The sequence below is a fragment of the Nicrophorus vespilloides genome, unplaced genomic scaffold (assembly GCF_001412225.1).
Source record: "Nicrophorus vespilloides isolate i.1.1-1 unplaced genomic scaffold, Nicve_v1.0, whole genome shotgun sequence".
Lineage (NCBI taxonomy): Eukaryota > Metazoa > Arthropoda > Insecta > Coleoptera > Silphidae > Nicrophorus > Nicrophorus vespilloides.
Window position 1 is genome coordinate 134,849 of NW_017099680.1, and position 11,277 is coordinate 146,125.

Genomic DNA, 11,277 nt, shown 5'->3' on the forward strand with positions numbered 1-11,277 from the left:
TATTTACTTTTCACGAATGCATACGTATTGTATAATTTCGTTATAATTTGAAAAATCACTAGCAGGAAAACCTACGGTCAATAGTCCTTTGTAGGAGTTGACTTTTTGTTTCTTTATTATTGTATGAAAATGTTAAATTATATTTTTGGTATAGTTGCAATTAATATAATAATATTCTTGAAATAATATTTATTTTAAGCAATTAAACTAAAAGATAAAATTAAACTAAAAGATAAGTTTAAATTATGATTGTAAAATGTAAGAAATATTATTAGTTTCAATTTTTTTTTGAATAAAGAAAGTTCGAAAATGTTTAATCTGTTATTACGCAGCATTGGAGGAGTTGACAATGAATTAAACATTATTATAGAAAGATATTCACAGGCTTGCTAGATTCCAGGAATGAACTCGGTAAACATTTATAATCAAGATTCGTATAGTATACGGCAAAACTTATCGCTTACAAAACAAGAGGCTAACAATGATACAATAATTTAATAATATAACTTTCTATGTGCAAACGTTATGCTAGCAACTTAAACGCAATCTGCAATAAATCTGAAATATGTTTGTTTATTTTATTTATATATTTGTGTGTTTCGAAATGTAAATTTTGTAATAGTTGTATATTATAAAAAGTATTGTTTATTATTACAAATATAATACAATTTGTGAAAGGGATTAAATAGGATTATAGAATAAACTAGGTATTGTTTAAAAAATATTTTAATCTAGTTGAAAACAAAAATCTGTATCTAATACTTAACTTATTATTAAATATATGAAATCGTTCCTGCACAAAAAACGTACATTTTATTCCCATTTCAGAAGTCTTTTGGTTTTGAAAGATTTTAAGCAGCAGCTGCAAATGAATTGTTGCATTAGTATGTATGATAATAGAATCTACCAAAATACGGAACCTTCCGCGGCTGGTGCTTCCGTTGGAGGAGCTTCCGCTGGTGGCGCTTCAGCAGCTGGTGCAGGTTCAGCTGCTGCAGCATCTGCTGATGGAGCTGGGGCTTCTGCTGCAGGCGCCGCTCCTAAATGTATCATTCGAAAATGTAAAAAAAACCTATTTCGTCCGAAAGATTAAGTTTATACCTTCCGCTGGAGGAGCTGCGGCTGCTGTGGCATCTGCAGGTGCAGCTACAAATATAATTAATTACTATATTGAAACTGTAATTATATTAATACAAAATATTATTATACTCCAATGAATGTGAATTATAAATATTATCGAAGAATTTTTTGAATGTAGTATATGCAACCCAACCAACGAATGTAATAAGAATGTCCATTATTTATGGAATGATGTGATTTGTTATGAATTGCTTTGCAAACCTTCAGCTGCGGGTTGTGCGGCTTCAGCTGTTGCTGTACTTTCTGCTGGAGGAGCTGCTTTAAATAATTGTGTTCTTTTTATATCTTCGCTTTTGATTTTTAATATCATTTCAAACTACCTTCTGCTGGAGGTGCTGCTGCGTCTGGTGCACCTTCTGCTGCTGGGGTTGGTGGTGGTGCAGCTGGAGCTCCTTCAGCCGCTGGCGCACCTTCTGCTGGTGGAGCGCCTTCCGCTGGGGCAGCAGCTGGAGCACCTTCTGCTGGTGGGGCTCCTTCCGCTGGTGGAGCACCTTCTGCTGGTGGAGCACCTTCCGCTGGTGGGGCTCCTTCCGCTGGTGGAGCACCTTCCGCCGGTGGAGCTCCTTCAGCTGGTGGAGCTCCCTCTGCAGGAGGTGCTCCTTCTGCTGGTGGAGCTCCTTCCGCTGGTGGGGCTCCTTCTGCTGGAGGTGCGCCCTCGGCTGGAGGTGCACCTTCGGCGGGTGTAGCACCTTCTACTGGAGGTGCACCTTCTGCAGGTGGAGCGCCTTCGGCAGGTGTAGCCCCTTCTGCGGGAGGTGCGCCTTCTACTGGTGCCGCTGTTTCAGCAGTTATAGCTCCCTCAACGACAGGTGCTCCTTCCGCTGGTGGTGCACCCTCTGCAGGTGGTGCTGCTTCTTCCGGTGGAACCTCTTCAGGTGGTGGTGCTATAGAATTCAAAGGATCTCGTAACAACTCGATATATTCAGAAATAATCATTATCATTTTTCTTGAAAACTCGTTTTACCTTCTTCTTCCTAAAAGAAATCGAAAGAAAATATATATTAGCACTTCTACAATTTATAAAAATTGCTAATCACACAAAAGTTGGTTGAGATTGCTTCATTTTTAATAAATAACTTATGTATTTAACATAAATAGTAACATCTCCATTTTTTTCAGTCATGTCTAAACTAAATCCATATTCTATATAGTATCAAGTTTAGATTATATTACTAAAATTTGAAAATCAATGTAGTAATAATGCTTTAAGAATAAAAAAAAATAAAAATTGTTAAAAAATATTGCTTTATGTGTATAAAATATAGTATATTATATTTGCAACTTAAATTATGTAATTTAAACAAATTAATTAGGCTACCATAGTTTACTTGGAGATAGTAATATTTATGTGTAAAAAAATTTTTTTTTTTTGTTATATAATAGCTATTTCAAAGTTTAAGTTATTAAGCATCCTCTAAATTTTAATATTATTAAGATTTTCGTTTATAATACATTAATGAATGAAAAATATTACGTTAAATTTGAATCATCAATTTCAATCGAGCAGTGTTAAATTAAATAGTAATAAAAACTTTACTTACATACAAGGACTAAACAATGAAACCAATCCATCAACAAATGACAAAGACGTTCCAAACAAAACTCAATTAGTGTTCATAATAAGATACGAAACAGACGTTTGGGAAAGGGATATACAAATAAACAGACAGACACCTTACAGGGGTGATACGAATTTCTTTTCTCAAATTATTCTTATTTAAATTATTATCATCTCTTTACAAATATAACATTTAGTAAACAGTTTTCTCAATTCACAGTTTGTTAATAAGTTGTTGTAGGCTGTTCGGAAATCCGGTTTTTGGCCGGATGACCGAATCTTCATTCAGAAAGTGGTAATGAGTAGGAGACAAAAATTGAGTTAACAAATAATAAATATAACTTATGCACGTAATAAACTTATCAATAGAAGACTTAAGCCTCTGCTTCCTGTACCTTTTTGTCCTCCTTCTTCTGGGACCATTCAGGTTTCTTCTGCAAAATAAAACAAACAAAAATAGAAATTAGTTCATTGCTTTCGAATTGCAAATATATAAAACAAGGTTGTGCATGGAATATAACAGAGAAAACTTAAAACTGTGCTTGTATAAACTAAATGAAATAAAATTAAATTGTTGTAAAATTGTGGAAGTGCTAGAAAATGTGAATGTGCAAGATTTGAAGATGTACATAAAAAGAGCTTTGTTTGGTGATAGCGAACATTGGTTTCTTCGTTTTACTGAAGAATTTGCGAAATAGTGCTGCAGATTTAATTTTTGAGAGCTGAAGCGAAGCTACACATTCGGTACAAACATTGCTTATTGCTCACCTTTGGTAGTCCAAGATACTACTACAAAAGCTTAATATTCTTGACCATTGGGTTAAATTAGTTACAGTTCTTTTTTTAATCAGACAAAAAATGCGTTAGAAAAAGAACTAGTACAGGGAATAAAGAATGATATAGAAAGAAAAAAAGTAGGGAATATTTCAAAAAGAAGAATAGAGTAAAAAAAACAGTACATGAAGCAAAGCACTAAAAATAGTTTGCTAACAAAAATAGTTGTACGTAAAAAGTAAAAATTGTTTTTGGATTCCGTATTTTTAAGTAAATTTCTAACTGTTTTCTAGTATATATATATTTTGTTTTACATTTAATTGAAATAAATATAAATTTAAAAGTGTGTATATGTGTGTGTGTGGACCTAGTTTAGACTAGGACCGTGTTGTGTAATTAGAAGAGTTTTTTTTTGAAATAGTGTTTACTCGAAGATTTTAAAGAGTACGAAATAAAGTATTTGGCTTTTTATTTCTTCTGCGTCTGCCATTCGGCCTTTTCGGACTTCTTGGGCTGCGAAAAACATAAAGAAAACCTCTAGTTGTTGCATTTTTTCCATAGTTCGATCAAATAATTTCATTAATAAATCGATTTAATCCTCAAATTCGTTTTGCTGCGTTTATTGTTGTTGTTTTTGAAAAAATGAATTTTGATTTAACCAAACGAATTGAAGATTTCTGCTACTGGATAAGTGTTACGTGCGTAAACAATACGTTACCTCCTTGTCTTCTTCTTCAAGGGTGAACTCCTTCTTTTTGACGACCTTGAGTTGATTGCGGAAGTTGAATTCGGCGGCCTTCTTCTGCAATTTGGCGAATTTGTTCTCGTATTTGGAAACCTTCTTCAAGGTTGGCTTAACGCTGAACATCGAAAAAAAAAATATTAGTCTCTCATTAAACGAGTAAACGTATAAACTTACAATTTGCCTCTCAGATCGTTGACTTGGCTGTTGAGGTCGGAGATCTAAAAAATGTCACACAAAAAACAGTTAATAAATTGTTACCTTACCCTCCAGCATCGAAGCAAAGAACGAAGAATCGCTTTTAACAATTTATTTTTTCATCATCGATTCTTTGTTCTTCCCTTAAATAATAATTATGTTTACTGAAAAATTAGCACAAACATCTGTTATATAAGCTATATAAAAAAAAATAATAGTTAGAGATGTATAAAAGAGTAAAACGCACACAGAAACAAATGTTAGTCTTCATGAACAAATAGCTTAAATCTTTTTTTTAACAGTTTTGTTTTTAAGTTTACAGGATGTTTTAAACAAGGGAATAACTACTTGAGGATATCTAAACAAAAATGTTGTAAGGAAAAAATACACAATATACAGCCGTCGAAGAATGGTGGATACAAAAAAAAATTGGATTTGTTGCGTATAAAAACCAAAAAAAAAAACATTGTCTTACGAGGTATGTTTTTTTTTACTTGTATCGATGCGCTGGTCATAATCAGCTGTTACCTATCTACAAAAAAAAATACAAAGACAATGGCCCAAAATCCAGTCGGAATTTATGGCTCAAAAAAAACAAAACTTGTGGAGAGAGAGAGAAATAGACAGAGAGAGAGATAGAGAGAAAGAGACAAAAAGAGATTAGATGAGAAGGTTGAGGATTTGTAGATTAGATTACTCGAATCCTGATTCTTCGGGTTTTGGCTCGACAAAATGGCACAACTAGATGGTTGCTGTGTGTGAGATCATTTTTTTTTTCATCGGGATCGAAACGTTGTTCTTGTATTATTTAGTTTGAGTTTTCAGGAGAGATTTTATTTTTGATTTGATGCGAATTGTTTGTTTGTTTTTAGCATGGCACTTCTTTATTTTTTTTTATCTTTTGATCATGAATGAAATTAAAAATGAAATAAAAACATAAAAAAAAGTGATGAAATTGAAAAAAAGAAAAAGTAAAATCACGAATTTTGATTCGGTTCAACTTCATTGGCGATTTGGAACAGCAAGTTGCGATTTACGAATTAACAATTATATCTATATATTAAGAATACAATTAGAAGCATGAAGAGCCATACCGTACTTTATTTTGCGTAATGAGGTTGATGTTAGTCAAGGGATTAGGGGGTTTGGAAGCGGTTTGTATGCTTTAAACAATAAAAAAAAATATGGAATGATTGTGAAAGCATGATTTGAAGTGTTAGATTCCTAAGTTTGGATGAGCTTAGGGATTATCAATATATTTATATATATATATTTACACGCAACAAGCATTGGTAGAACGAAATTAAAAAAAAATATAGAGAAAAAAAAATATGCAAAAGGATTCAGGAGTTACGGTTTTAACACTTCATGTGCTCATAAAGTAAATTCTAAATACATCATCTCCAAAGAAAAAAAAATCACGTAACAAATTAAAAAAAATATGCGAGTGATACATTTCAGGGATTGACTACGCTTGACTTTCCTTGACAAACTCGAAGGACGCAACCGAATCTAAACCACAAATAAATAAAACCGAAAGAGTTTGTGAAGAAGAGACAAACTTTAACGATGAATAAAATATAAAAACTCGGGGTCAATGCAAGAGAAAAATTATGTATGTAAAAAAAAAACTATCATCCAAAGTTCCATCACTCTTTTTCTTTTCTTATTTTTTTTTTTTGGTTTGAGTTAAGAAGTAAATTAAAATAAAAAAAAATGATGAAACGTAATGAGAATTAAAAAAACTAATAAAATAAATAAAGATATTATTTATGGATTTATGTATTGTTTTTGTACCTCCCAATCTCTTTTTCGGACCTCGCGTTCCAAATCCCACTTCTGTTCCTCACAAATATACATGCGGTCATAATATTCCTTGCAAATCTTCTTAAGCCTGTCTATAAAATCAAAACCGTCAAGAAGAGTATTTTTTGTGACTTGTATTCATATTTTTTTTTTGTGATCATCATGATTGTTGTGATTCTTAAGGTGGGAATAATGTCGACGAAAGAGATGATGTGCATAGGGGAAAAATGTAGACGTAATACGTCCGTAGTGCAAAATCTCGAATTTGAAAGATGAATTTTTTGGAAGAATCGAAGAGATTTGTAAACGGGTTTGTGTTTGCTGGGACTGAAGGAGTTGTATCGTTGTTTTGTTTGTTTGTTTGAAAAGAATAGTAAGAATGAGAGTTTCTCCTCGGTCTGATAATGGAGATTCACATAGTTGGTCCTTGATTTGTGATATTATATAGCGGTAACAATATGTACAACATTACATTCTTTTGGGGACCATCGGCCACCAAGAGAAATAGAACAACAGAACGAAAATTAACAAAAAAAAATAAAAAGTAGAAATAAATAAAATAAAAACAAAATCAATGCCATTCCGTCTCTAATAGCGCACCTAATCAATTAATTTCAAAATTAAGAAAAGAAATAAAAAAGAAACTAAAAATAATAATAATAATAAAAAAAATAATAAAGAAAAGAAATAAAAGAAAATAAAAAAAAATAGTCAGGCATGTGTATCGTGTATTATGGTATTGTACCTCGAAAGCTTTAAGCTTTTCGATCCACTCAAGATCAAATTTATCCCCTTCAAGGTCTTTAATTCTGTTCCAATAAGTTTGACAAATAGTTTGGAGCTCAGCTAGAAGAAACAACGGAAAACGTTAACACAAACAGAGGGAAGGATTTCAACGGGGACCAAAATACATTTAAAAAATTATATATGAGTAACATATTGGATTTAGAGAAGGATCTAACCTCTCCGTATGCTGGATAATTGGTGTGTGATTGAGTAAGAGAGAGAGATAAAGATATATAGAGAGAGAGAGAATAAAGATGGTATTTTAAGTACTTGTTTAAAGAATTATTGTCGACGTTCGTTGAAGCAGAAGCATAAGCCTTAATGGAAGAAAACAATATATATTGAGTTTATCCCTCATTTCGACGTATAAATCCACGAATCGTACATTCTAAACTAGAATCGATCGACTTTTGTTCCTGTTGCAGTTGTTTTTGGGAGTGACAATTAAACTAATTCGATGCAGCCAATAATTATTTTTAGTCGTGGTGCAGAAAGCTCTACTGTTCTGGTGCAAATTTATGTGTGAGAGAAAGATAGAGAAATAGCGATTTTGCCGCAATTATTTTTCAAAAAAAAAAAATAAAAAGGAAAAACAAAAAACAAAAAGCCGCAATTGTGGCAAAATCCAACATCCACCAATCGCTACAAAAAGAAAAAAACCAAAAATTAATCCAATACAAAATAATCTATGTTTGCACGTAATTTGTTGACATCGCTTCTTTTTATTTGTTTTTGTTTCTTTGTCTCTTGCGATCGATTGGCTTCATTTGGTATCACTAATCTCGTTTGCAACTCTCTAGTTTTATGATACTTAAATCTTTTGGTTTGCTTTTAATTTGTATCGTGTGCAGTTCAATTTTTTTTTTTCTGGATTCTGTACCTGCCAATCTCTGTTCTCAACTTCCTTCTCGAGATCGAACTTAAGGCTTTCCAAGTCGCAAATGCGCTTATGATACATATTGCAGTATTGTTTAATTTGATCTAGAAATAAAAGCAGACAACCACCCCGAGGTTTCCGATGGGGGGAGGAGAAAACAGGATTATTTCCAAATTCCTTGCGTTTTCGTTCTAATGGTAACATTTTTCTAATTTTTTATAGAGGGTGGGTCGGAGGCAGCTCAATCTGCCTCCGCTGGGATTCTTTGTTTAATCATTTAATATTTAATTTATCTGCAATTATTGTGCAGCCAGTTGCATGCGCTGTTGTCAAAAAAAGAATATTAAAAAAAAAAACAATTAAAACGTGGCAGTTTAGCTTTGTCATTTTTGTTTGTTTTTTTTTTCTTTTGGGAGGGCTTTACAACGGAACGTAACACGATTTTAGGGACCTTGCGTTACGTTCCGTGCGGCAATTTGAAAGATAGAAATAGAGAGTCAGATAGTTAAAGATAGATAAAGAGATAGAGAGACAAACAAAAATTATTCGCGTCGTGCAACGTTTGCGCAGGAAAACCGCTTGTAAAATTAAAATTAAAAATAATTATTAAAAAGACACAAAAAAAAAGAAAAACAGTTGCGGCGCTGCTGCTTGTTTTGATTTGTGTTCTAACCTCCGCGTCCTTCCTCTTTACGATATATTCAACATCATACTTTACTGATTCCAGTTTGCAGATTCTTTCGTAATACGCCTTGCAGGTACTTTTAAGGCTTTCTGGTGAAATTACAAAATACAGGGCAATGACAAATACAATACTAAACAAAATCAAGATATTAATTAAATTACGGACTGAAAACAGAGTTCAAGAAAAATAGGGGCCAACTATTTACTTTTTTTGTGTTATTAAACAAGGGGCAGAGGTTGCTCAGATAAGGGGGGGTCGGGTGGTTCTATTATTATTTTTGTTGTTGTTAAATAGATGTATTTGGGTAGATAACCCTTTGGTCCTCATGGATTTGTTAATAAATAATTGATGTATTTGTGTGTTGTTTGTGTACTTGAGAGAAAATAATAATAATTATAATAATTGAAAATGGGGCGCTCAAAATGTTGGCAATTGATAAAATTCGTCAAAAAAGAAAAACGAGATTTTCCAAAAAAAGAAGGGACAGCCGTGCCCTTGGATCGGGCGCGGCCAGATTTCGATTTTGATCTTTCATATCTTTTTTTTTTCACCAGATCTATGATAAAGTTCGGGTCTTTGATGGGGCCTAACAGTGTTTCGTCTTAAACCTATTCTTCCTACCTTCATTGGCGTCGTCGATGATCTTGGGCTTTCCACAACGTTCTTCAATGATGCGCCTACGTTCAGCGGCTTTCCTTTCTTGTTCCTTCTTAAGTTCTTCAGCGGCCTTCTTTCTGAGCAACAACTGCAGATGCAAAACGAAAAATGAGTATTGATCGTCTTAATGACATCGGAATCATCGTATTTACCCTAAGTTTCTTCTTTCTTTCAGGAGTCATGAAACCCTTCTTGGCTTTCTTGGCCTTGGAGGCTTCCTCCATGCGAGCCCTTACTTCGGCCCTCTTGCGCTCAATCTCGGCCTGCTTCTTCTTCTTTTCCTAATCATAACAATACAAATATTATACTCACTTTCCTCAACAAAAAAACCTAAAGCTTTCGTTAATTGAATTTAAGAAATTAATTAATCAAAGTCCTAAATTGACGACGCCTTCAGATACCTCATCCAGCTTCTTTTTCGCCTAAAAATAGAAAAAGAAAAACGACCATTAGAATTCGCATCAAATCGAAATATAAAGCAAATAAATATATTGAGAATTTGTTAATATTATAAAACAGGAAAACTTGCACATTGAGTTACATTTGGCGACATGAAATAAGCAACTTACAACTGATCTGTTGAAGTATTAAGCGAAATCATTATTCAACCCTCAATAAGGGATTGAATTAACTAACTAAAATCTAATAAGTCCTTGCTGTGTATAGTTTTCATGACACAGTCCGTTGTATAATCCAAGTCCATTCAAAAATCAATGTTCTACTAAGAAGCTTTGGGAATGTTCAAAAAAATGCGATTCCTTAAATTCCGTTCCGTGAAGTACGTGTATATAAACCGGACGAAAGTTAAGAAATTTTAGAAGGTTCTAAAATAAAAACTAGTCTTGTGTCGTTCCAATTTTAGAACCGAAAACAGCGATCTATTTTTGAACATTCCGATTGCGTTAATCACGATCCTATTTTTTTTTCAATTTATTTACACGGTCGTATAAATAAATCTTTTAGTTCTAATTAGATCTAAAAGAGAAATTCTTTTCAAATGAAAAACTAAAAAGAAAATCGAAAAAAGAATTCTCGCGGATTTGATCATGAAAACCTACCTATATTTAAGAGACTTGAAGACCTTTGATTATTCCTCATACTAGAAGAAACAGAGAGAGAAAATTGATTAGATTAATCTAAATGCTTATGAGATTTGGGGCTACTGATCACTTACCTAACCTCATCGTCCGCCATTTTGCTGATTTATTTGTAGAACTGGAAAATGTGGAAAAAGAAGTTAATTTATTGTTACGTTTCGGGTTCGGGTTTATTTATAAGAGGTGCGCGAAAGGGTTTATTTTTGGATGCCAGTAGTTGGACTGGAGTCAAAAATAAAACTAAAGCGCAACGCCCGTATCTGTGTCTGTGTATGCGTGCGTGTATGTGTGTATGTAATCCAAGTCGCGCTTTCCAAATTTGGACACGCGATTAAATTTCGTTCAGCATATTTTGATCCAACTTAGATTCTTGGCATGCCGCACGCATATATCAATAGATGCAGTAGTATGAACAAAACATGGAGAGCAATGATTAAACGCAATAATTTAACAAGTTATTTTACAGCACTTTAAGTAGATTGTTAGATTCCTGAAGATGAAAATTCCGAGACTCACTTTCGTCTGTTCAAAAACGAATTTCTTTCTTTATTTTTCTGAAGGAATTTGATCGAATTGTAAAGTACGCACTGGGATCACTTCAAGTTGAAACACTTTCGTTTTGTAATCACTTTTATATTATTTGGGGTACATACCTGGGAGAAGTACGTGCGATGTATGACTAGTCAACAGCGACTCCTGATGCTGACTGTGGATGAAGATAGTTGTTGCTTCGTCTTCTTAGAAAAAGGTGATGGTGGTAGGGATTTCGATGGTGGGGGATGATAGGCGTCGCGACGCCGAGGTGGGGTACATCTCCCACTCTCTCGATCTCCCGATGCCTTATAGGCATAATGGGCTAGCACCTCACAAACAGAAATAGAAATCAGCCGTCTATTGAGATATGATACCTACGGCTCTCTTGTAAACATATCTTCCTGGGTCCTCTCTCTTTCTCTG

The 11,277-nt window shown here is 33.6% G+C and overlaps 2 protein-coding genes across 12 annotated transcripts; both read right to left on the reverse strand.

Annotated features, from left to right (window-relative positions):
• Window positions 1–779: 779 nt before the first annotated feature.
• Window positions 780–2,076, reverse strand: LOC108565140 (skin secretory protein xP2-like). The gene is made up of 5 exons (XM_017924428.1): window positions 1,461–2,076; window positions 1,342–1,398; window positions 1,102–1,146; window positions 921–1,040; window positions 780–862 (listed from the first exon to the last, which is right to left on the reverse strand). Exons 1-5 carry the CDS (start codon window positions 2,074–2,076, stop codon window positions 852–854), a joined length of 849 nt encoding a protein of 282 aa, XP_017779917.1. The 3' UTR covers window positions 780–851.
• Window positions 2,077–2,815: 739 nt separating this feature from the next.
• On the reverse strand, window positions 2,816–11,052 carry LOC108565159 (troponin I). 11 transcript variants are annotated; one of them, XM_017924458.1, is made up of 9 exons: window positions 10,974–11,052; window positions 10,403–10,438; window positions 9,625–9,645; window positions 9,376–9,504; window positions 9,188–9,311; window positions 6,964–7,064; window positions 4,392–4,435; window positions 4,191–4,332; window positions 2,816–3,132 (listed from the first exon to the last, which is right to left on the reverse strand). In XM_017924458.1, exons 2-9 carry the CDS (start codon window positions 10,415–10,417, stop codon window positions 3,073–3,075), a joined length of 636 nt encoding a protein of 211 aa, XP_017779947.1. In that variant the 5' UTR covers window positions 10,418–10,438; window positions 10,974–11,052; the 3' UTR covers window positions 2,816–3,072. The 11 variants fall into 11 exon arrangements, with proteins under 11 accessions (XP_017779947.1, XP_017779946.1, XP_017779953.1 ...); XM_017924457.1 differs by lacking the exon at window positions 6,964–7,064 and adding an exon at window positions 7,885–7,985; XM_017924456.1 differs by lacking the exon at window positions 6,964–7,064 and adding an exon at window positions 8,555–8,655 and having other exon boundaries at window positions 2,930–3,132; window positions 10,974–11,051.
• Window positions 11,053–11,277: the final 225 nt, after the last annotated feature.

Bases quoted from the DNA above. Each gene is read 5' to 3' on its own strand.
- LOC108565140 (XM_017924428.1), bottom strand. From the start codon at position 2,076: ATGATTATTTCTGAATATATCGAGTTGTTACGAGATCCTTTGAATTCT. The intron at 1,147-1,341 runs GTTTGCAAAGCA...TTATATTTGTAG, and splicing joins CGCACAACCCGCAGCTGAAG to CTGCACCTGCAGATGCCACA. The intron at 1,041-1,101 runs GTATAAACTTAA...TGATACATTTAG, and splicing joins CGCAGCTCCTCCAGCGGAAG to GAGCGGCGCCTGCAGCAGAA.
- LOC108565159 (XM_017924458.1), bottom strand. The intron at 9,505-9,624 runs GTATCTGAAGGC...TGTTATGATTAG, and splicing joins CGAAAAAGAAGCTGGATGAG to GAAAAGAAGAAGAAGCAGGC. The intron at 4,333-4,391 runs GTAAGTTTATAC...TTCGATGTTCAG, and splicing joins AACGATCTGAGAGGCAAATT to CGTTAAGCCAACCTTGAAGA.